Below are 26,079 nucleotides of genomic sequence, written 5' to 3' on the forward strand. Positions count from 1 at the left end.
ATAAATATAGAATTGTTTCCGGTAAACATTTGTTGATGTACTTTTTGGACGTAGACAAGCAAAAAGAAGAGATCTTGAATCTTGATTTAGAGCATTTGAAACATGTTATCTGGAACTTTAAAACTTGGTGCTTCATTTCCTATAATATGCGTGATAGTAGCTTATCTTTATAAACGTCATTCAGAAGAGGCTGTTTTGCAAGAGAGGTTAAGAAATGTTTTAGTCGGTCTTCTACAAGCGGAAAAAAAAGCAGTCGTTGAACCCAAGAAAGTTGCTGTTGGATTTGGTGGCTGCGAAGATATTATTACAGATGGTTTAGAATTATTGAAACTTTTGAACTTTTCAGCCCCTGAAGTAGCTATTCACCAAGATTCTGTTCACAATGAGTTTGAATTAATGCAACTGTTTGCTTACTTTTTCCAGCATGGAGCAGCTGCAGAGTAAGTTGAAGATGTGAAGACTAAAGGAACTTCAATAATGATTTTAAATAGTAGTTTTTCTTACTATATGTGAAATCTACTCAATTCTCAATTTAAACATGACAACTGAATAAAAAACGTCCATACTTTATCCTCTAGGCACTAATTTGGGGGTTGTAGCGAGTTTAGGCTAAATTATTGAATTTTAAAATGTTTTGTCACTCACAGCTATGATATGACGGATCATCCATGACAACCTGGTTAAAAGTTGAAAGGTTTAACTTTTTAAGTGACCGTGAAATAGATCTAATTTTTTTTCACAAGAGAGTTCCTAAAAGTAGAATTAGCCCGTCTATCGTCGGGATATATTTATAGAGGAAAAAAATTTAAGAGAATGTCATCAGAAAAGAATTTAAAAAAAGACAAGACAGAAGTGATGTTTGAATTCTTTTATTTCTTTAATTTTATAACATTTTTTATTGTACAAAAGAGCAAAATAAAAAACCATGCCAGGTAAACGTATCCATTCAAATAGCGGTCACGTGGTCAAAAAAAATAAAAAAATGTGGTTGTCATTTTTTGGACACATCATATAAAAAAAAAGTGTTGAAGATATTTGATTTATTTTTTCATAGAATGATAAAACTAATAATGCTTTAGTATGGAAATCAATTTTGTAATATGGAAATCGATATTTAAAAAGTTCTAGTATTTTTGATGAAACCAACTTTTAAATTTAGCCTTCATTCTCCAACGCAAATTTTAAAATGCTTTTCTGGCATATATAGCCCTGCCACCTATAGCTTGTTGTTATAACGTGAAAGTCCCGCCATTTTGCGCGTGGTAAACATTTTAAAAACTAATTAGTAGAAGGTCTCTGGAATTTGGCCGAAAAATCGTCGGAAGTCAAGCGTCCGGTCCGGGCGCCATATTGTTGTTAGCAACCGGCCACGCCTCCGGGTTAGCGAGAAATACTATTAAATAGGCCTAGAGCTTAATACAACAGTTTAAGAACAGGCCTTTAATTAAGCTATTTAGATCTGTTTGTCTATTTACTTTAGCCGTAGCTAAAATGGTGACTTTCCTCAAGTGCACTTGAAAAGTCCTGAGGCTGCAAGAAGCTTGTGTGAACAAAAAGCCTGCAAAAAGGCCTAATTCTATTACTTTTTGTTATGAAATAAAATTTTGCAACTACTTAAAATAGCTGATGTTTAGACTCACATTCCAGAAACCCTAGAAAATCAAAATCTCAATGTGCTGGTACATTTTTACATTGAGTTAAATGTAACTACAAAATAAAACAATCTCTGGCTAATTTTAATAAGTTAAATAAGTCACACATAAATAGTTTGTGGTCACACATGAATGATTCTATACTACAACCAGAATATTTTTAAAGTATTTGTTTTGTGCCTTTTTCATTAGCAAAATTAATTAATTAGAGTGTTAATATGATAATTTTGTTATATTTAAATTCAAATTTTAATTAGTTTTATCAAATTTATGTTTTAGATTTATTGTAAACTCCCTGTTTAATATTTATGTAAATGTTTCAGACGATATGTTGCAAATGACAGTTTGTTTGATGTCCTTGTTGATGGTGCATCCAAGCTCCCTAGACACAGATGGTCACTTGGGGGTAATGCACCAGCAATGGCTCGCAGATTTGCAATGGAAGGTTTGAGTGTTGTCCTTGGGGCTAAAGTTTCTGCTTCTGTTATAGAGGCTCTTCCAAAATCTGTTAAAGGTAAGTAACATTCATCAGTGGTTGTATTGAAATAGTAGGCCTAAATATTTGAATTTTTATAATTTTAATTATATATATTCATACAGATGTCTCCTTTGTTTCTGTAACACTCACTGGCATTGACAAATTCCATTTTAAAATCATGTTTAGTTATAGGGAGCATTGTTAAAAAATCTGACATTCATCTGATAATGGAATACAACACAAATGACAAATTCTATTTTAAAATCATGTCTAGTTATAGGGAGCATTGTTAAAAAATCTGACATTCATCTGATAATGGAATACAACACAAATGACAAATTCTATTTTAAAATCATGTTTAGTTATAGGGAGCATTGTTAAAAAATCTGACATTCATCTGATTATGGAATACAACACAAATGACAAATGGGGAAACTACACTTCACCAAGAGCTAATAGGTGAGTTGAGACATTAATATGTACCATAAGTCTTCAATTTAATAAAAAAAACGTCACTACTATTAGTTTATATTAGCTATGCTACTAAAACATGCTGTCATTTATTGGCACATAAATCACAAGAAATATAAAAGCATATTTTCATCTGTAAAATCTACAGGTTGATAGTGCACAGTGATAATATCAATCCATTCATTGATGGCATGGAGGAATTTATTGAAGAAGTTGCTGCCTTTGATCCAGCACTTGTTGTAATTGGAGGGCTTCAGATGATGGATAATTTCCCTTATGATAACCCAGGTAGTGCAGTTAGAGACTTAACTAGTTCAATAGACATAATCACAATCAATATTTTAAAATTACGTGCAGTTAGAGACTTAACTAGTTCAATAGACATCATCACAATCAATATTTTAAAAATACGTGCAGTTAGAGACTTAACGAGTTCAATAGACATCACAATCAATATTTTAAAAATACGTGCAGTTTGAGACTTAACGAGTTCAATAGACATAATCACAATCAATATTTTAAAAATACGTGCAGTTTGAGACTTAACTAGTTCAATAGACATAGTCACAATCAATATTTTAAAATTACGTGCAGTTAGAGACTTAACTAGTTCAAAAGACATCATCACAATCAATATTTTAAAAATACGTGCAGTTAGAGACTTAAGGAGTTCAATAGACATCATCACAATCAATATTTTAAAAAATATGTGCAGTTAGAGACTTAACTAGTTCAATAGACATCATCACAATCAATATTTAAAAAATACGTGCAGTTAGAGACTTAACTAGTTCAATAGACATCATCACAATCAATATTTTAAAAATATGTGCAGTTAGAGACTTAACTAGTTCAATAGACATCATCACAATCAATATTTTAAAAATATGTGCAGTTAGATACTTAACTAGTTCAATAGACATGATCACAATCATTTCAATAATTTTATAAATACGTGCAGTTAGAGACTTAACTAGTTCAATATACATCATCACAATCAATATTTTAAAAATACGTGCAATTAGAGACTTAACTAGTTCAATAGACATCATCGTTTTCAATATTTTAAAAAACATGTTTAATATGTTTAGAAATACGACAAATTCGTTTGGCGAAGTTGAAAAGTTTCCTAAGTGAAGTCCCCAAATCTACACTCATACACTTTGAAATGGCATCCTTTACTGACCACGCTCTGCTCAATGAAATCAAAGAAAATATCTTGTGGTACTCAGATTCTATTGGCGCCAATGAGCAGGTTAGTCCTCTAATTACAATTAAAGCTTGTATTGTTGTAAAAAAGGGAGGTTTAATTTGTTTGCTGGCCTGATCTGAGATTTTAATCTGAAGTCTCAGGTAACAGCAGGTAACAATATGTATTGAAATAATGTTTGCAATTATTTTTCCCAGATGTTTTGAAACTGGCATTGAGAGGTAAAAATGTTTAATCTGGTTAATGCACTGTATGATACGTTTGACTGTAGTTGCTAGTGAACTCTTTTAATCTGGGATTATAATGTAGTATAATCCTTAGCAAGTAGAATAACACAACTTTCTTAATGTGAATTAATAATATTTGTAGTCTACTAATGCTTTTAGTTAAGTTAGTATAAATGCTTAATGTTTTTCTCCAATGAAAAATGTTTTTTAACTGCAGTTGGCTGATTTTAATTAGACTACAACCAATTTATTTTTCCTTTTTTTAAAAAATCGATTTAATTATATGGAAGACAAGGATAATATATGAAAAATGTCCACTCTTCAAGATAAAATATTTAGGGATTTAAAATTTAATGGCATTAAAAGACTCTTAGCTATAATTACTATTTAAATGCTTATGTTCTCTTATAGGACATTTTATAAGTTTAAATAATAACTCAAATTTTCTAGTGGTTTTTTTTTCATTCTGCACATCATTCATTATTAAAAATCTTGACATGAAACACTTGTCTCAGTTGAATTGTGCTCTTCTGTTTTAAAATTTATTACTTACAGTACAAACATATTTATAACCTCAATTTTACAATATAAATTTTAGGAAGAGGTTACAATTTTGGTCAATTCTCTGAAAGCTTGAAATAGTTTTGAGACATATTTGCTGTGTGTCCTGTGTTGGTATATTTGCCCAGAGATGTAACTTTACTGATTTTTTTTTTTAGGGAATTTTTTTTTCATTAGAGGAAATAATTCATTAAAAGTTTGACGGTGATATAAATAAGTACATTTACATTTTTATTTGCGGTGATATTTTTATTGAAATTAGTACATTTTATCTTGAAAAATTTGAAATATTTTTGATTTATTGTCTGAACAAATCTTTATACCTTTTCCCCCCATGGAACATTTTTTTTTTAAACGAAGACATCTCTTGGCTAATTAAAAACTTGAGTTCTGATTTGGTGTTAGGGTCTGTATGTTTCTTACTCAACTTACTGACATGCTGTATGTTTTGGTATGTGGATCCTTATGCTACTTATATGTTTGTGTCATGGTTTGGTATATGTATATATGATTGATATTGATAGACTTGTATTGTGTCTGTAGTGTAATGTGTACGTGTATGTCACCTGTGCTACAGTCTGTGCACTGTTTCAGGAGCTGCCCAATTTGATAGACTTGTATTACATCTGTAGTGTGTACGTGTATGTCGCCTGTGCTACAGTCTATGCACTGTTTCAGGAGCTGCCCAATTTGATAGACTTGTATTATGTCTGTAGTGTGTACGTGTATGTCGCCTGTGCTACAGTCTATGCACTGTTTCAGGAGCTGCCCAATTTGATAGACTTGTATTATGTCTGTAGTGTGTACGTGTATGTCGCCTGTGCTACAGTCTATGCACTGTTTCAGGAGCTGCCCAATTTGATAGACTTGTATTATGTCTGTAGTGTGTACGTGTATGTCGCCTGTGCTACTGTCTATGCACTGTTTCAGGAGCTGCCCAATTTGATAGACTTGTATTATGTCTGTAGTGTGTACGTGTATGTCGCCTGTGCTACAGTGTGTGCACTGTTTCAGGAGCTGCCCAATTTGATAGACTTGTATTATGTCTGTAGTGTGTACGTGTATGTCGCCTGTGCTACAGTCTATGCACTGTTTCAGGAGCTGCCCAATTTGATAGACTTGTATTATGTCTGTAGTGTGTACGTGTATGTCGCCTGTGCTACAGTGTGTGCACTGTTTCAGGAGCTGCCCAATCTGATCAGTTTGTTCAAAGGTGAGCCGGTCAGTCTGGTCTCTGACAGCTACCCCAGGGTGGCCACAGTGCTGGACCAGATGAGAACACTTTATCACCTGCTGATGGACACCACCGTCCAGGTACAACTTTTGGCATTACATCACACTTCACATGTTATACATGTTTTTGTCATTGGTGGATAGAATTACAGTTCACATGTTAAACATGTTTTTGTCTTGGTAGTATGGTGGTAAAATATTCTTTTAAAAATATTTTTTAACATTACAGGAAGGTGGTAAAAAGTTTTATTATATTGCAGGAAGGTGGTAAAAGAAGACTTTCCCGTATCCACATCCACACTTTAGCATTCCAAGCCATCCTGACAAGGAAAGATTCTAAGTGGAAGAACAGCATGTCAGCGGCAGCTAAGGCGGCCTTAACCGCACACCGCTACACGTGTGGCTCGCAGGATATTGACACGGGCAAGGCCAGGCTCATCATGGACGACTCCTTCTCCCTGAGCAAGTCCACAGACTCCCAGAGAATCGTGGTCAACAGCACCAGTCCTGTGTCCTGCTGGGAGGAGGACGGTTGTGAGTTCTGTGTGGCGCCCGTCCTTGTTTGTACACACATTTTACAGACCTGTGGTGGGGGGGATAACATCTCAAGTGCCGGCCTGGTCCTGCAGATTTAAGAGGTGACATTGTGGTGGGGGGGATAACATCTCAAGCGCCGGCCTGGTCCTGCAGATTTAAGAGGTGACATTGTGGTGGGGGGGATAACATCTCAAGTGCCGGTCTGGTCCTGCAGATTTAAGAGGTGACATTGTGGTGGGGGGGATAACATCTCAAGTGCCGGTCTGGTCCTGCAGATTTAAGAGGTGACATTGTGGTGGGGGGGGGGGGGGATAACATCTCAAGTGCCGGTCTGGTCCTGCAGATTTAAGAGGTGACATTGTGGTGGGGGGGGATAACATCTCAAGTGCCGGTCTGGTCCTGCAGATTTAAGAGGTGACATTGTGGTGGGGGGGGGAATAACATCTCAAGTGCCGGTCTGGTCCTGCAGATTTAAGAGGTGACATTGTGGTGGGGGGGGGGATAACATCTCAAGTGCCGGTCTGGTCCTGTAGATTTAAGAGGTGACATTGTGGTGGGGTGGGGGGGGGGGGGGGGTAACATCTCAAGCGCCGGCCTGGTCCTGCAGATTTAAGAGGTGACATTTCATTCACCTCCAAGTTAAGACACTTTGTTTTGCTGGCTTGGTTCTACAAATGTTTTAAATATGAACAAAAGACTTACTAATTGATGCCAATTTAAGAATTGTTTTTACATTCAATTTTTTCAATTTATTTGAACAAATTTTACTTTGTTGTTCATCAGCATACCATTTTTATTTGGCAAAATGTCAGATATTTTTATTTATACCAAAGATCACATCAGCTCATGCAGATCTGCTCATATTTTGTTTACAAAATAGCATGGCCTGATGTATCAAATTTTCTTGTTTTATTTCATGCAGTCTAATTGATGTTTGCCACTGATTACAGCTCAACTTGTTTAGCCCTCTTGCCTTACACCCAAAGTTTTATTTTATTTGCTTACTCATATGGTGACATTACTCATATGGTGACATTACTCATATGGTGACATTACTCATATGGTGACATTACTCATATGGTGACATTACTCATATGGTGACATTACTCATATGGTGATATTACTCATATGGTGACATTGCAGACATGGTGTCATGACACATTAAGTCAAGCAAATAATGGATTGCTCTGTTTGCCATTTGCGTTCTGCTTTGTGTGTTCATGAACATCACAGCAGTGAGGAGGGGAGGGGGGGAAAGGGCATTGCACCAAGTGACCCGCTGTTTGTATTCCAATATCCTACCTACTCTCATCCTAGGAGAGTTGTGGTGATGTCAGGTTGTTATGGCAGGCCTTGAATAATTTAATCTTACTGAACATCAGTTTTATGTGTTGAGTATCAGAATAAAACTTCTAAAACCAGTTAAAACAGTATTTTGGTATTTGGTTTTTCTTGTATGTTTTTGTTGACTGAATACAACAGAAGTGTGTTTTCACTCCCTCCTTCCTGAGATATTTGTTTTCACTCCCTCCTCCCTATCTGAGGTATTTGTGTTTTTTTAAACTCCCTCCTGAGGCATTTACTGGATCCCAAACTAGTGCTCATCTGACCATTTAATGCACTTGAATCCCATCTTTGGATTTTAAGTCATAATGACGATTAAGAAACCTTAAAATGATGGCAGAAGTTTTCACTTTATTAACTTAATGCCATTGATGTCAATGTCATGAGACACTGACAGAGAATAGAAAAGAGACAGTGAAAAAAAAGAACTCTTTTTAAAAAGGACGTATAAACATTTAATAAGCTTTTATAAATATAAGTTAAAAAAATAAATGCTTTATTCATGAAGGAAAACATTAGATAAGAAATATTTGCACAAAACATGGAGTAGAGAGCTTTGTGACTTTGATAAATAAAGACTAGTTTCAGCTTGTGAGTCTGTGAACATGTGGCCCAGAACATGCCTTCTTGAGACGGGGGCGCATCAAATCAAACATGCACAACATTTAGATAGGGCTTGAATCTTCTAGGAAGGCACAAGTCAAACATGTACAACATCATTTAGATAAAATATGAATCTTCTTGAGACGGGGGCACATCAAGTCAAACATGTACAACATTAATTAGAGATGGGAAATTTAACACATTGGCTAATGATATATTAAAAACTAAACGATTTGAAACATCAAATTTCAAAATGTAAAAGATGAAGCCTTTAAAAACACAAACAATTGAGTTCTTCTGTGTTGAGCGATGAATCTATTTTTTTAGAAACCAGCGATACATTATAAATTTTTAAAAAATTTCATTTGTCATTCATTCTATACATTATTATACAATATTATGTATGGCTTCAATGGTTTACATGACCGTACAGCGCCATCGTTTCGAGGACGATTGTTTTTTCTGCTGATTTTTTGAGGCGTTGGTCACTTCAGCTAGCTTGACCTGTTCAACGGCGGCAAGTTCCTCTACAGGTTCTTCTACCGTCTCTGGGCTGACGTCACTGGTTGGCAGGACACGGGGCTTGATCAACATTCGCACCGTCGGGATCTCTTTAGTGACTGCAACATCTGAAACCAATTGTAACGTTAGCATGTTTAGGGTTTGATCAACATTCGCACCGTCGGGATCTCTTTAGTTACTGCAACATCTGAAACCAATTGTAACATCATGTTTAGGGTTTGATCAACATTCGCACCGTCGGGATCTCTTTAGTTACTGCAACATCTGAAACCAATTGTAACATCATGTTTAGGGTTTGATCAACATTCGCACCGTCGGAATCTCTTTAGTGACTGCAACATCTGAAACCAATTGTAACGTTTTTGGGGTGAACAAATTAATTGGGAAAAAAATCTATTTTTTGTTTTGGATGATTTTTGTATTTTTCTTATATGCCCGACTCAAACAGCATGATTGTGTAGAAAAAAAGTTCAATAAATAAAGCTAAAAATAAGAAATCAGAAAGGGTTGTAATGTATTTACACTCAATCTTTGCTTTCTGCTGTACGACTGTAGATTGGGTCTATAATGAAAGCCTTTCATGACCCGACAACCATCTCAACAGGACGTAGTCTTGAGTAGATCCCCCCCCCCCCACCCTCAGTATCATAATCTACTCGTGTTTCAGCAAGGCTTTTGATTCCATCCTTGTCGCACATTATGTGGACATGGGGGGGGGGGGGGGTGAAGAATCGGGTGAGAGAACAGTCTCTAGTCTAGCACCAAGCTTAAATCTAAGTGAGCACCGCTATACCACCGTGATGAAGCATACCTCATATTTTTTCGACTTAAACAAAGACGCCCCCACCCCTTGTGCAAGCGGGGGTAAACTATACCTTCATCCTCATGGCAGAAGACCTCAAAGACCTCTGGGGTGGCAGCGTTGACCAGCTCACATCGCCTGGAGGCGGCGGCATCCTTGGGGTGCTCCAGTAGCGGAGACTGAGTCCGTTTTAAAGAGTTTCTTTTCGTTCTTCTGTCTTTCGATGTTTTCCTGCTCTTGGCCTCCTCCTCCCAGGGCTGGTCGAGGGGATCCTTCATGCGGATGTAGTTCTTGCTGCTGACCGACTGGTTCATGATGGGAGGTAGTGGCGAGCCCTGGGACAACAAGATACTTACACTCAAACCATGGATTACACTCAAACCATGGATTTGTTGAATGTTAAGTCTTACTACAATTTTCCAACAACTGAAGTCAAATTCATTCATATACAGCCATAGGCATTTCAGACGTGTAATTAGTTTAAGTGAAACATTTTTTTTTCTAAAATTAGGTTAAGTTCAAAGTTTAGTTTCCTTGCAAAAATTAACACACACACGTTATAACATTTGAAATCTTTCAAAGGAAGTATTTTCACCATATCCCCACACAGACCACCACCCCTTCGTTGATTGGTTAAATACAACCGTGACAACATTACCATCATTTCAGCGCTGTGACGCAACACCCGGAGTCGTCTAAATCTTCGCCACTGGTTCCGCTTGACTGGCGCCGTTTTATGCTTCAGTGGTTTGGGCGGCGATGTTGATTTGTGCCATGTGTTGTTGTGATCTGTGGAGAAAGGTCATTTTGATTTGTTAAAGATTTTGTTGTGATCTGTGGAGAGAGGTCATTTTGATTTGTGCCATGTGTTGTTGTCATCTGTGGAGAGAGGTCATTTTGATTTGTGCCATGTGTTGTTGTCATCTGTGGAGAGAGGTCATTTTGATTTGTGCCATGTGTTGTTGTGATCTGTGGAGAGAGGTCATTTTGATTTGTGCCATGTGTTGTTGTGATCTGTGGAGAGAGGTCATTTTGATTTGTGCCATGTGTTGTTGTCATCTGTGGAGAGAGGTCATTTTGATTTGTGCCATGTGTTGTTGTCATCTGTGGAGAGAGGTCATTTTGATTTGTGCCATGTGTTGTTGTGATCTGTGGAGAGAGGTCATTTTGATTTGTGCCATGTGTTGTTGTGATCTGTGGAGAGAGGCCATTTTGATTTGTGCCAGATTTTGATTGACTTTGCTCTACAATCTGTTGTTTCAATATATCGGGGGTGTTTTGTTATACGTTTAGAGTGTAAACCCTAGTGTTCTCGATTGGCTAAAAGACTAAAGCATGGAAATCAAATATAGCAAACGGTGTACCTGTACATATATTAGACCCCGCCCCCAGCCCAGCATACCTGTACATATATTAGACACCGCCCAGCTTACCTGTACATATATTAGACCCCGCCCCCAGCCCAGCGTACCTGTACATATATTAGACCCCGCCCCCAGCCCAGCGTACCTGTACATATATTAGACCCCGCCCCCAGCCCAGCGTACCTGTACATATATTAGACCCCGCCCCCAGCCCAGCGTACCTGTACATATATTAGACCCCGCCCCCAGCCCAGCGTACCTGTACATATATTACCCCGCCCCCAGCCCAGCGTACCTGTACATATATTAGACCCCGATCCCAGCCCAGCGTACCTGTACATATATTAGACCCCGCCCCCAGCCCAGCGTATCTGTACGTAGACTACCCCCCCCCCGCCTAGCGTAGCTGTACATATATTAGACCCCGCCCACCTGTACATATATTAGACCCCGCCCCAAGCCCAGCGTACCTGTACATATATTAGACCCCGCCCCCAGCCCAGCGTACCTGTACATATATTAGACCCCGCCCCCAGCCCGGCGCTGAACTGGTTGACCACAAGATGGCTGCTTGTTGTCTGCACGTGCTTGCTATGTCCTTTCTGCAGCATGGAGTCGGAGGCCGTAGCTGGCCGAAACGACGGACCATCCACCACAACTGACGTCTGGGAATTCAAATCTTGCTTGTATTTTTTCACAAAGCGGAATCTCCCGTCTCGACGTGCAGGTTTTGGGCCTTTTAAAATCTGAAATAAAGGTATTTTAGAATAAGTTTTAGCATTTTTGAAACACAGTGGGAAATAATTTCACCTTGGTGTGTGTTGTTTGTGTTTTACGGTGTATTAATAATTGACAGATGTAAATTGGCAGCCAAATGTATAAAGAGGAATATCGCTAATCATGACCTGTGAATAAAATACATGTCACACTTGAGATAATTTGAAAACGTGTCGACTAGACATAAGAGAGTAAACAAACAACTGACCGACTTGAGCCTTTTCCACAGAGTTCCTTTCTTCTCATAGCGGGGTTCCACTGGCTTCTTCCCACTGGCTGGCTTGGTTCTTGACATCTTCAATTTATTGGCAGCAGCAGCCGCAGCCGTGATACTTGCAGCTTCCTCTAGAACAACCAAACCAACACATTGGTGTTAGTGTGGGTGTCAACATGTAATATCAACACATTGTTGTTAAAGAGTGCCAACAAGTAAAGTGACACGACATTTAAAGGAACGTTAGCGTAAGCTTGTTGTACCACGTCAGAGAAGTTTTTCATAGTGTGAGTGTAAACAAAAGCATAATAAAATAACATTAGATGTTACAGATAGTAAAACAACGTTAGATGTTACAGATAGTAAAACAACGTTAGATGTTACAGATAGTAAAACAACTTTAGATGTTACAGATAGTAAAACAACTTTAGATGTTACAGATAGTAAAACAACATTAGATGTTACAGATAGTAAAACAACATTAGATGTTACAGATAGTAAAACAACATTAGATGTTACAGATAGTAAAACAACATTAGATGTTACAGATAGTAAAACAACTTTAGATGTTACAGATAGTAAAACAACATTAGATGTCACAGATAGTAAAACAACTTTAGATGTTACAGATAGTAAAACAACATTAGATGTTACAGATAGTAAAACAACTTTAGATGTTACAGATAGTAAAACAACATTAGATGTCACAGATAGTAAAACAACTTTAGATGTTACAGATAGTAAAACAACATTAGATGTTACAGATAGTAAAACAACTTTAGATGTTACAGATAGTAAAACAACATTAGATGTCACAGATAGTAAAACAGCTTTAGAAAAGTACCTGGTCGATAAATGCACGGCTGATCTTTCGGGAAATCTTTGACGTCAACAATTTTGAGTCTCTTGACACCACAGGCTGGGGCGGGGCTACTCTGGGTGACCCTCAGACCATAGGCAGAAGCCACCGCCTCAGTGACGTCACGGCTCTCAGAACTTTTCAACGGAGCACCTTCATCTGCACTTTTCGCTTTTTGGGGCGTTTTTTTAACGGCCTTAGCGGCACCGTCAGTCTCCGTGAGATTCTGTGAAGCTTTGGGCCCCGCCCCCTTCTTGACCCGCCTCCTCCCGTCTTTCGTCTCTTTCACCAGCGGCTTGGTCTCCTCCTCAACGTCTTGGAGATGTTTGGCCGGGGAAACCTCCAGCGTCGTGTCTCTCTCAGCCGCCGCTAGTGCAAGCTTCTCACTGGCGTCCAGATCATCCACGTGTACACCCTCCTGGCACACGCCAAACTCCTCCAGCTCAACATCTTTCCCGTCTCCAACAAAAGGCGACGTGTCCCTATACTGTGGCAAGCTGGCCACACACACCACAGCTTCCATGTTTGTCTCCAGCTCCTGCTTGTCTTTAACAACAAACGAGGAATCTCCAGGCGCCGCTTCCTTTTCATCCACAAGCAACGAGTTCTCGTCTGCTTCATTCACGCTTTGAGTCTCGTCTGGAAGAGGCATCACGACAGTGACGTCTGCGTCCTTCTCTCGTGACGCAGTCTGCACTCGACTGAACGCACTTCTCTCGACATTCTCCGCCGACAAGAACATGATCCCATCTGTACTACTCGCCGCAGGAGCCTGAATCTTTTCTTCTTGAATCTTTTCTTCTTGAAGTTTTGTTTCTTTCATTTGATCCACATCAACACCAGTGTTTTCTTCCTGCCAGCCTGCATGTTCAAAGGCCGCAGGCTCCTGTGTTGACCACTGCTCGAAACTCTCAGCATTGTCAGAGGTCATCTCGCTATCAACAATGTCCAGACACTGCTGCGCCGTCCCGTCGTGGCTGACTTGCTGACCGCTCTCGTCCTGACCTCCTGACCCCTTGTCTGCTTCACCAACCAGCGCATCCTTGGCCAACATTTGCTTCCTCCCGTCATTTGGACCTGCGTAATACTTCTGTCCTAAATTACGTTCTACACTGTTTAAAAACACTTCGCCCTGGTTATAATTATCACTAAGAGCATCCCTACACGGAGTTGGAAAAGAAAACTCGCTGTCTTTGTTAGTTTCATGAGCTAAGTCACTTTTCACTTCAGCTAGCTTGTTTGAAACAGATTCCTCGTTGCCTAGACTTACTTCATTGGTTAAATCTAAACCATTTCCCTTTTCTTCAACATTAACCAACAAATCTGGGTTCTCTTGAAATGTTGTATGTGATATAACAATGTTCATATCTTCACTATTCTCTAACACTTCATGTCTAACGTTTACTTCCGCAACTAAATTGAACGCAGTCACTTCTTCGGTTCTTACCTCATCTTCCAGCCCAGTCGTACCCTCGACGTTATCTATCTCTTCTGAAACTTTACCTCGGGTCTTTACGCTCTCCGTGTAGTCGACAGTTTCAAGTTCTGCTACATGGTCCAGGCCTACGATGCTGGGCGAGGCATCAGTTAAAGTTACCAGGCCATGATAGCTGCCCACGAAATCTCTGAGAGTAACGGTTGAAGACGTATCCTCATCGAGGTCTTGTTTTAGAAGTGGCTCATGCTCGTCGTCTAAATCAATTGGGTTCATGACTTCAGCAAAGACATCTTCCATCTCTTCAACAGGTACATTTATCTCTTCAACCAAGGGATCTTCCATCTCTTCAACTAATACATTTTCAATGTTGTCTAAAGCTGAAGCTGGACTCGTCTTTTTAGCAAACAAATTTTCCGTGTTGGCCAAAGCTGAATTCATGTCTTCAGTTATGACATCGTTCATCTCTTCAACATTTGGATTTATTTCTTCAGCTAAAACTTCTTTCATATCTTCAACATTTGGATTTATTTCTTCCGCTAAGATATGTTCCATCTCTTCAACAGTTGGACTCATGTCTTTCATATTTTTAACAGTTGGATTTATTTCTTCAGCTAAAACATCTTTCATCTCTTCAAAAGTTGGACTCATGTCTTTAGCTAAGGCATCTTTAGTGTTGTCTAAAGATGCTCCTACTTGATTCATTGTCTGTATGTTTCCTAAGATGTATTGACGTGAAGACTTGAGCTCCTCACCGCTGTCTTTCTTTTGGTCTCTTCCTGTCTCGTCCACCTCACGAGTCTCCTCCTCCTCTCTTAATGTATTCAGTTCTAAGAGGTCATTTCGTCTCGTCTCACTCTTGGCTTGATCTGAGCCAACAAACAAATCGATCTGTGCCGTCATTTCCGTTAGGATATCTCGAATCGTGTGCACATTTCCAGGACTTTCGTTGTCCTGTGGTTTAGAGAAACCATCGCTCTGATGATCCTTGTTATAGGTACACGAGAGATCAATCAGCTCGGGACTGGTGTGAAGCTGGCTGAGTAGGTCATCCTCGGCTGTCGCAGCAGGTGAGACATAGACCTCTGCTGTTGTGGTAGGCAAGACATCCATCTGTGCTGCTGTGGTAGGCAAGACATCCATCTCTGCTGTCGTGACAGGCAAGACATCGACCTCTGCTGTTGTGGTAGGCAAGACATCCATCTCTGTTGTTGAGACAGGCAAGACATCCATCTCTGCTGTCGTGACAGGCAAGACATCGACCTCTGCTGTTGTGGTAGGCAAGACATCCATCTCTGTTGTTGAGACAGGCAAGACATCCATATCTGCTGACGAGACAGGCAAGACATCCATCTCACCTATGTTTCGAGTGGATGAAGACAGAAGATTCCCAGCGTCCAAGTGTGCAGCCCCAGGGATTTGACTCGGTCTATCCGTGTCAGGTATCTGGTCAGTGTTATCGCCTTGTTTTGTTGCAGTCTCATTCACGGTACTGCCCCTGTCCTGGTAAAAACCATCTTCACACTGCTCTGATTCCTCGTCTATAACATGTTCACACGGTCGAGCTTCTTCTGTTTGTAACTGTTCAATTGACATTTCGTCACTTTCATTCTTTTCTATGACATCTTGTAAGGCTATTTCGCTTGAAATTGTTTCTGGACCATTATCTATTGTGTCCTTCTTTTGGAGACAGCCTGCCATAGACTCCGTGTGAGTGTGCAATGCTGTATCACCTCCATCAACTTCCACGACACCAGAAATTGTTGTAGGATCTAAATGGCTTCTTATTTCGATTACACATTCTGTAATTTCATGATCTTCGTAGCTCACGGTGAATTCTAACTTTTCATGCTGTACCTTTTCTTCCTTCATGTCAAAATGTTGGCTGGGTATTTGGAGGACATTTTCAGCGGTTTCTTCCAGCTGATCGTTTTGCACATGTAAATAACATTTTTCGTCAAAGTGCCCATCTAGCTCTGCTTCTTGTTCATCACCATGGTCAGCAAGATCTTCGTACTGTTTATCGAGATACCCAGCTAGCTCTTCGTCCTGTTCACTAAGATGCCCAGCTAGCTCTTTGTTCAGTACTTTTAGATGCCCAGCTAGCTCTATTTCCTGTTCATCAAGATGTCCATCTAGTTCTACTTTCTGTTCATGAAGATGCCCAGCTAGCTCTTCGTCCTGTTCATCAAGATGCCCTGCTAGGTCTTCATCATATTCATGAAAATGCCCAGCTAGCGTTGCGTCCTGTTCATAATAATGCCCAACTAACTTTTCTTCCTGTTCATCTTGATACCCTGCTAGCTCTTCGTCCTGTTCTTCAAGATGCACAGCTAGCGCTACTTTTACCTCCTGCTCATCAAACTGTACAGCTAGATCTTCCTGTTCATCAAGATGCTCAGCCGGCTCTTCGTCCTGTTCATTTGAACGCACACCTAGCATTTCTCTCTGTTCATTTAGAAGCCCAGCTTGCTCTACTTCCTTTTCATCAAGCTGTGCAGCTAGATCCACTTCTTGTTCATCAAGCTGTGCAGCTAGATCCACTTCCTGTTCATCAAGCTGTGCAGCTAGATCCACTTCCTGTTCATCAAGCTGTGCAGCTAGATCCACTTCCTGTTCATCAAGCTGTGCAGCTAGATCCACTTCCTGTTCATCAAGATGCCCAGCTAGCTCTTCTTCCTGTTTAAGTCGATGCCCAGCTAGCTGCACTTTTTGTTGGTCTAGATGCCCTGTAAACTTTACGTCCTCTTTATGAATATGCCCTACTTGATCTTCATGTTGTTCATCGAGATACCTTCTTAGCTCTATTTCCTGTTTATCTAAGAGCCCTTCTAGTTCAATGTTTCCTTGAGCTGCACCAACTTCTACTGAAGGTATTTCTAAACACGGATCAAAAATTCTTCCTTCAAGTTCATCAACATTCTCTTCTATATATTCCACTTCCTTTCCTTGTTGAAAATCCACATTTTCCACAGCCTCTTGTAAATCCACATTTTCCACAGCTTCTTTTAGTTGTAAATCCACATTTTCCACAGCCTCTTCTGGTTGTAAATCCACATTTTCCGCAGCCTCTTGTAAATCCACATTTTCCACAGCCTCTTGTAAATCCACATTTTCCACAGCTTCTTGTAGTTGTAAATCCACATTTTCCACAGCCTCTTGTAAATCCACATTTTCCACATCCTCTTCTGGTTGTAAATCCACATTTTCCACAGCCTCTTGTAAATCCACATTTTCCACAGCCTCTTGTAAATCCACATTTTCCACAGCCTCTTGTAAATCCACATTTTCCACATCCTCTTCTGGTTGTAAATCCACATTTTCCACATCCTCTTCTGGTTGTAAATCCACATTTTCCACAGCCTCTTGTAAATCCACATTTTCCACAGCATCTTTTAGTTGTAAATCCACATTTTCCACATCCTTTTCGGGTTGTAAATCAACATTTTCCACAGTCTCTTCTGGTTGTAAATCCACATTTTCCACATCCTCTTCTGGTTGTAAATCTGCATTTTCCACAGTCTCATTTACTTTGACATCCATACTTTCCACTAACCCTTTCTGCTGTAAATTCACGTTTTCTACATCAGTACGTCGAAAACCAACATCTTCCACTTTGTTTTCCCACTGTACATCAACATCTTTCTCCGTCTCTTCTACATGTACATGCTCCGACATCTTTTCTGCCTGGATATCTAAATGTTCTGCCATCTCATCCGCTTGTGTGTTTTCTATATTGTCGGACATTTCATTGTCTTTATCAGATAAACTAATGTTTTGTGTGACATGCTCAAGATCACCTTTACTCTGATCGTCTTGTCCTCGTTCTGTTTCGCAGGTGAATGCCGAGTTAAATAACTGGTCATCGCAGTTGTCTTGAGTGTCTTCTTTTCTCAAGCTGCACACCGTAACTAGCGTTGTTTCCTGGGTGTAAGTTGACATGGTCGATGTGTTTTCTGCCTCGAAGGTTCGGCTAGGGTCATCTTCAGCCTCCAAATGGTGGTAAACCTCTTCAGTCTCCAACAACTCATCATTTGGTTCTTGACTCTCTTCATTCTCAAAAAACTCATCATTTGGTTGGTGACTCTCTTCATTCTCAAAAAACTCATCATTTGGTTCTTGACTCTCTTCATTCTCAAAAAACTCATCATTTGGTTCTTGACTCTCTTCATTCTCAAAAAACTCATCATTTGGTTGTTGACTCTCTTCATTCTCAAAAAACTCATCATTTGGTTGTTGAATCTCTTCATTCTCAAAAAACTCATCATTTGGTTGTTGACTCTCTTCATTCTCAAAAAACTCATCATTTGATTGCTGATTTTCTTCATTCTCAAAAAACTCATCATTTGGTTGTTGCCTCTCTTCATTCTCAAAAAACTCATCATTTGGTTGTTGACTCTCTTCATTCTCAAAAAACTCATCATTTGGTTGTTGACTCTCTTCATTCTCAAAAAACTCATCATTTGATTGCTGATTTTCTTCATTCTCAAAAAACTCATCATTTGGTTGTTGACTCTCTTCATTCTCAAAAAACTCATCATTTGGTTGCTGAATCTCTTCATTCTCAAAAAACTCATCATTTGGTTGTTGACTCTCTTCATTCTCAAAAAACTCATCATTTGGTTCTTGACTCTCTTCATTCTCAAAAAACTCATCATTTGGTTGTTGACTCTCTTCATTCTCAAAAAACTCATCATTTGGTTGCTGACTCTCTTCATTCTCAAAAAACTCATCATTTGGTTGCTGACTATCTTCATTCTCAAAAAACTCATCATTTGGTTGTTGACTCTCTTCATTCTCTAACAACTCATCATTTGGTTGCCGACTCTCTTCATTCTCAAAAAACTCATCATTTGGTTGTTGAATCTCTTCATTCTCTAACAACTCATCATTTGGTTGCCGACTCTCTTCATTATCAAAAAACTCATCATTTGGTTGCCGACTCTCTTCATTATCAAAAAACTCATCATTTGGTTGTTGACTCTCTTCATTCTCCGACAACTCATCATCTAGTTGTTGACTCTCTTTAGGCTCTAACAACTCATTATTTGGCTGTCGAACATCTTCAATCTCCAACTCATCATCAGGTTGTTGATCAACTTTAGGCTCAAACAACTCATCATTTGGATGATGTTTACAAGCAGCATCTATAGCTGTCAAACGGTTATCAATCGGCTTTTCTAGCAAATGTTGAGAACCGTCTTCAGCTCTCTCCTGAGGAGAGTTATACAAAATGTGCTGCTGACCCAAGTTTGACGCCTCGAGTTGCTTTCCTTCTGAACAACGAACATACTCGCAGGAAGAAGGTCCATGTTCACTGATGGTGGCTTGTGGTGCCAGAACAGGGCTAATGACCATGTTGCCTTGACCTTGGGCCAGCGCGAGCAAGTCTTTCAGTCGCTCACTCCTGTCATCAATGGACTCAGACAGTGAGTCCTCTTCCCCCACGCAGCATTGCATGTTGAGCTGCCCTTCAGCCATCTGAGAGACTTCGTGCACATTACGAGCCTGTTCGTCAGTAGGCGGGTGGGGCTCTTGGCCTGAAACATTCAGTGACTCGCCGCCTTCGTCCCAATCACCGGACACGTTTTCCGTCGAGTACTTTGGCGGGTGGTTAAAAGACTCGTCAAAGATTTGACAGACAGGCAGCGAGGCTGGGTTCAGTTGCCCCGGGCGTTTGACGTGTGCCCCATCCCCGTGAGACGAGTTGTGTGGAGGGCTGTTCTGGAGATCGACGCTGTTCCCCAGTTCATACACGGACTCCTCCAGATCCACAGACTCATTCAGCGAGGCTGTGGTCGTCTCTTCTCGCTGTTGGAGGCCGTCGTTGAACTCGACCGAGTCTCGGTCAGGGGAGGAAAGACGACTGTTTGTCTTTTCACTGATGGTGGGGGTGCTGCAGGAGACGTTGGTGTGGCTGTTGGCTACTCCGTTCACTTTGGCTCGATGCAAGGAGGTTCGTTTACCAAAACGACTCGTGGTCGTTTTGCTGTTCTCTAGATTCCAGGTGTATTCTTCGACAGACTTGTCCTCCTCGTTTAAAGTTTCGTCGGACTCGGTTCTTTGAGTTCTGTTGGCCTGGGAGTCTCCTATAGAACTGTCCTCAGTGCTGGAGGTCACGGTCTGTGATTCCAGGCCACACGAGGACTTGACGTTGTGATCTCTGACGTCACCCGCGTCATCCGATCGGCTGGTTTGTTCGCTCGACTGCCTGGAACTTTCCCTCACGGTTGGCTGATTCTGAAAAGTTGCCGTAACCTCTGTCACCGTTGCCTGATGGCCCACAGACACAGTGGGGGTGTTCTTCAGCACATCCGACACCGTGCTGGTTCTATCTCTAGCCACGTGAACATTGTCCAGCCTCTGAACGTCGCCCACGGCGTTTCTCAGCAACTTCTGCTGCTTGCCCGCCGAGCTGCCCCTGTCTTCCCGGTCTCTCTTACGCTTGTTTCTCTCTCGTTCTCTCCCTCTTTGTTTGGAGCTGGTGTCCTTCTCTCTTTGTTTCTTGGCGTCCTTATCTTTAAACTCCTTGTCCTGTCTCTCGGAGCTGGCCGAGCCTGTCGTGTGTTCCGAGTGGGACTCCCGCGGGACAGACGAGTCGGCCCCACTGCCAGCGGCCTCACCCACGATAGAATCTGAGCCGGAGCCCTTGGGTCGGGAGGAGACGGGGGCGGGTTTGGCCGTGCTGTCCTCACATACGGTCGTCTCAGCTGGTCTGGCACTTTGTGGAGCGTCCTGAAGAAAATTCAGTCGACCAACGCTTGCATTAAAAACCTACCATACAATTATTTCTTTTTTCGTTAGTTATAAATAAAATATTATCATTAACTCTTTTAAAAAATACACATGGCAATTGATATATTTCCCGCACCTTAGTTTATTAAAAAATTACTGTATGGTGTGGGGGTTATCTCTACTTACTGCTAAAGACTCTAATCAATCGATTAGGATAACATTCTACCTACTTTCCACATACACCTTGTTTCGTTTGTTTATAACTGTCGCTGTCATTGTAACAATTTATGCTTGTAATATATTTTCTGTACGGCGTGGTCGGATGATAGAGCCCATAACTACTGGGCAGAAAGTTTCGAGTTCGGATCCCCGGGGGTCGTGTCTATAGGAAAACCTAAGGCTCACCCCATGCATGCCGAGGTCATTAAGACATGTGAACTCTACCACGTGACGATGATCCTTTAATTAGCTTTATTTTGCCAACTCTGCAACCATAGGCCTACCTTTTACAACAATGGGTGTTAATGTTGTAGGCCAACATTTATGATTTACTGAATATGTCGGAAATATGGTAATAATAACACGTTAAATACTTGATATCTTTGTATCAACCTATTGCAACTTTAATAGAAAGTAAAAATCTTCCATCAATAAACATCAAGTTTGAAAAAAAAAATCTAATGGACGATTCGAGTTGTTGACGATGATGTAAAAACGATGTAAAAACGATGTAAAAACGATAACGAGACGCAAGTATGGCACAATGAAAAACAAACAGTGGTAGACATTGGGCAACAAACACTTTAAAAAAAGTATTTCTAGGCTGTCCAATTTTTCGTGCATAATTAAAAATTAATTATTTAAGTGTACAAATTAAGACATTTTAGAACCCATGCAACACCCTTGCAAATAGTGGTTGGTTTTGGGGAGTTAAGGCGACACGTATAGTTTAAACGCTCTCCTTCCACACATTTTTTTTCTTTCAAAATGACGGTTGGTGTAAAATACTGACGCGGTACCTTCTCAATGTCCTGCATCGCTTTATTGAGTGCAAGTTGAACTATGACCTCACACAGTGAGCCGAGGACAATCTGGTTGATGTAGATGTTGAGGCTGGCTATGCATGCGACTGGCTGAAAGTCAAATGTTATACCACTCCATTTTACCCCACACACAGTGAAGTCAAATGTTATACCACTCCATTTTACCCCACACACAGTGAAAGTCAAATGTTATACCACTCCATTTTACCTCACACACAGTGAAAGTCAAATGTTATACCACTCCATTTTACCCCACACTCAGTGAAAGTCAAATGTTATACCACTCCATTTTACCTCACACACAGTGAAAGTCAAATGTTATACCACTCCATTTTACCCCACACACAGTGAAAGTCAAATGTTATACCACTCCATTTTACCCCACACACAGTGAAAGTCAAATGTTATACCACTCCATTTTACCTCACACACAGTGAAAGTCAAATGTTATACCACTCCATTTTACCCCACACACAGTGAAAGTCAAATGTTATACCACTCCATTTTACCCCACACACAGTCAACTTGTTTTTACATCTATACAACACCCACTCTGGTCATTAGACAAAATCGTAAGTTCTTAAAGCAGAGATATAAATATTTATATCCGTGTAATAATTATATAAGCGTTATAAATGCTTATATTAGTCTTACAAATTAGTCGTATAAATATTTATATCATGTGTTGTAAATAATAAAAAAATACTTATGTGAGTCTTAAAAATACTTATAATAGTCATAAATAGTTTTATAAGTCGTAAAAATATCTTTACCAGTCTCATTACTACTTATTCTTATAAAAAGCTTATATCAGCCTAGTAAATATATCAACTGTATACATTACTTCAGTCAATGTTTAAAATACTTATACCAGGCTTACCTTGAAGACGCCCGCCTCAGTGGTAAGTGTAGGTCGAGTAGAGGTGAGGACATCCCCCATGGGTATGACCTGCTCCTCTCCTATCGTGAAGAACAGATTCTCGGTGCCCGTGTCCCCGCCATTGAGGTAGGCCTCTGTCCACACATCTTGGCCACTGGTCAGCTCCCCGTCGTTCTGACAGCCCCAGTCGAGGGGGCGCCCCACGGTCTCCCCATTGAAGGCCTCTGTCCACACATCTTGGCCACTGGTCATCTCCCCGTCGTTCTGACAGCCCCAATCAAGAGGGCGCCCCACGGTCTCCTCATTGAGCTGCAGCTCCCGGAGCTCCAGGCAGCTCTCTTCACTGTCCCTGCCGTGTTCGAGTGTTGTGATACTTGCTTCAGAGTACGAACAGCTCTGTGATGGTAGGAAGCTGGGCTGGAGGTCTATGTCGACTCGGTGCTCTGATGAGGTGGAGTATCGAATGTCTTGGCGGGGGCATACAAGATCATCAGGCCCGGGGGTCATCAGGTTAGCTTGCTCTCCGGCCCCGGGGATGGCGCCCCGGCTGACAGACGACTCAAAGATCTCCGCCTCCTCGCTGCCGTCAGGGAGGAGCAGGTTGATGGGGTGGCTGTTGCACCTGTCGTTGATGATTGACACCTGGTGACCCGGCGCGGTGCAATATTCATCCGTCTCCATTTCCGTTTCATTTTTCTGCACAATTTCCCGTTCCACTTCGCCTTCGCCGCCTGCCAGTGTGGTAAAGTGGGATCTCCCACCCAGAGAAGTCTGGAACTGAGAGGAGGCATCGTTCGGACTGTCCAGTTGGGCTAAACTAAGCTCAACACGTGCTGACGTGGCCGTGTCCCCGAAACTTTGGGCCAGAACTTTCCTAGTCTCCGCCCCCTGAGACCGGGTTTGTCTAGCCGCCCCGTGTTCTTCTTCATCGTCCTCCTCCACCCGACTCAGGAGCCTTTGGAAAACAGAGTCAGGGGTGCGCGTCAGCAGCTCTTCGGATATGCTCGTCAGCGCAGGTTTGCTGCTGACGCGAGAGGTCACGTGGTGTCTGCGCGAGAGGACGGAGGAGGAGGAGCGTGACTCATACAAACTGACGTCCTCTTTGTCTTCATACAGTGACTCTTGTATGGCCGGCAGAAGAGTCAGTGACCTAGTTTTGCTGCTAGACGGCCGGATCCCATCGACTATGTCTAGCGCCTCGGGTTGCAGGAAGGGTTTGCCTGCAAAGTGTGGAGTCTCGGGTTGCAGGAAGGGTTTGCCTGCAATATGCGAAGCTTCTGGTTGCAGGAAGGGTTTGCCTGTAATGTGTGATGCTTCGATCGCAGGGCCGCGGTCATCTTTCCTAAGACTCCGAAGTTCCGGTTTTACGCTAGGTGGGATAGTTTTGTCCAGTGGATGTTTCTAGAAAAAACAACATCATGGATTGAATCGACTTGGACGATGTCGGATTATTTAATCAACTGTTATCTTTATAATCTTTTAATGACTTTATATTTAACGCTAATTTAATTTTCTTTTGTATATTAACAAACGAGTTATAATTACTGACAAGTTGAGTAGAAATGTTTAATCATTTAAACCGTTGATAGAATCTTTAAACTGTAGCTCTAAGTCTGTATACAAATGTTCGAGTGCACATTAACATGGGAGCTATATTTAGTACAAACGAGAAAAAAATATTGTATCCTCAACTCACACGAGTACTTAATCACTTTGTAAAGTACATTTTTCTGTCAGTTGCCAACGGTGGTAATCGACTAGCCAAGTCAAAATTGTCACAATTGTGATACTTCACTGTCGAGTGGGTTTTGTGGGCATGGGTTGGATTAGAAGCTATCGTTATTCGCTGCTTTGTGAGTATGTCGTTTGGCTAATCGACAATAGATTTATTTGTTTATAGATCTAAGTGTTTGACAGCAGTGTTACCTATTAATAGTTCAATTAAACGATTGCTAATTATGTCATCAACAAGAATCGATATTTGATTTTTTAGATGTTCGATTGTCAAGATTAAGGTTATCCGATCTTAGAGATAGATCTACCCATACTTAGAAATTCAAATTTCAAATTAAAGCATATCTAACTTCGAGATACCCGTATGTCAGAATGTAAATATCAACCCTTGCTGTTCCCTATCAATACCACAATCCCTTACCCCCAACATCCTGTGATAAACAATCCTATTTACATGGAAACTAACAACTACTGTGGGAGATAAGCTCTTAGAGCTGAAGTTTCAGCCGAAACTCGTCAGAGCTTACCTCAGTCCCATCGTTCTCCATGAGTACAAGGCCCGATCACCATCCTTAGTCTAACAATAACATTGTCATTTGTTTTTACTTTCTAGCCTGCAGCCCAGTCGACATTTTGCGTCATACGAAAACGTGACGTAGTGCAAGTTTGCGCACTTTTAATTTATGCAAAACATTCCTAATTGCACGAAAATATACGAAACAATTGTCTGAATACAATGGCGTGTACTAGTCTAAAAGTCAGTACGGACGTCGGCTGGAGATTTTCTTTCTGTGACGTACCCAGGGGCGGACTGGCTGTGCCCAAGAGGCCCCGGAAAAAAAATGCGACCCCAGCCCTGAGTGAAATATTTATTGTACATTGTTTCCGCATCACAGTCATAAGTCACTTTACTAATTACAACTCATAATAACACACAAATGGTGAAGTACGCACATGGTGTTGTATGTTTAACAAAACAAAAATTGTTTAAAAAAAATCATAGCACAAACAGGCGTATTACCGTACCTCTGATGGTGGTCCATCAGGATTTTTCTCAGTATCCGCACGGGCTCTCAACCCTGGATGTACCTCTTCAAAATGTAGTTACTGGCATGGTATTTTTTTTTCTGGAGAGTTTTAGATATACTTCCAGCGGGGTTAAAACAAATACAAAATTACGAATTCATTTGTTGTTTGGTATTTGTTTTAATTTTGCTGCTTATGTCACCCCAGTCCACCCTGACCCTTTGATGTCCTGCCTGAATCACACCAAAGGTTATGCAGTGTTTCTTCCAGACTTTTTTCTCCGGGGGTGCACTTGAAATCTTCGGGGGGGGGGGGCGGTAAACTTTCTTCGGGGGGGCGGACACTGTTAAAAGTATATATTTTCTATATAAA

At 40.8% G+C, this 26,079-nt stretch overlaps 2 protein-coding genes across 2 annotated transcripts; one reads left to right on the top strand and one right to left on the bottom strand.

Moving 5' to 3' along the window:
- The first annotated feature begins 36 nt into the window (after nucleotides 1–36).
- Nucleotides 37–6,649, top strand: LOC131951413 (ADP-dependent glucokinase). Its single transcript, XM_059313818.1, has 7 exons — nucleotides 37–440; nucleotides 1,976–2,166; nucleotides 2,493–2,589; nucleotides 2,750–2,889; nucleotides 3,693–3,856; nucleotides 5,782–5,913; nucleotides 6,093–6,649. The coding sequence occupies exons 1-7, from the start codon at nucleotides 103–105 to the stop codon at nucleotides 6,465–6,467; spliced, it is 1,437 nt and encodes a 478-aa protein (XP_059169801.1). The 5' UTR covers nucleotides 37–102; the 3' UTR covers nucleotides 6,468–6,649.
- Nucleotides 6,650–8,159: 1,510 nt separating this feature from the next.
- On the bottom strand, nucleotides 8,160–25,328 carry LOC131951409 (uncharacterized). Its single transcript, XM_059313814.1, has 9 exons — nucleotides 25,209–25,328; nucleotides 22,948–24,348; nucleotides 22,044–22,157; nucleotides 12,840–21,024; nucleotides 11,990–12,126; nucleotides 11,513–11,750; nucleotides 10,299–10,429; nucleotides 9,714–9,975; nucleotides 8,160–8,945 (listed from the first exon to the last, which is right to left on the bottom strand). The coding sequence occupies exons 1-9, from the start codon at nucleotides 25,227–25,229 to the stop codon at nucleotides 8,734–8,736; spliced, it is 10,701 nt and encodes a 3,566-aa protein (XP_059169797.1). The 5' UTR covers nucleotides 25,230–25,328; the 3' UTR covers nucleotides 8,160–8,733.
- Nucleotides 25,329–26,079: the final 751 nt, after the last annotated feature.

This window comes from Physella acuta, unplaced genomic scaffold, assembly GCF_028476545.2.
Source record: "Physella acuta isolate Inbredline_101_S28 unplaced genomic scaffold, ASM2847654v3 ptg000811l, whole genome shotgun sequence".
Classification (NCBI taxonomy): Eukaryota; Metazoa; Mollusca; class Gastropoda; family Physidae; genus Physella; species Physella acuta.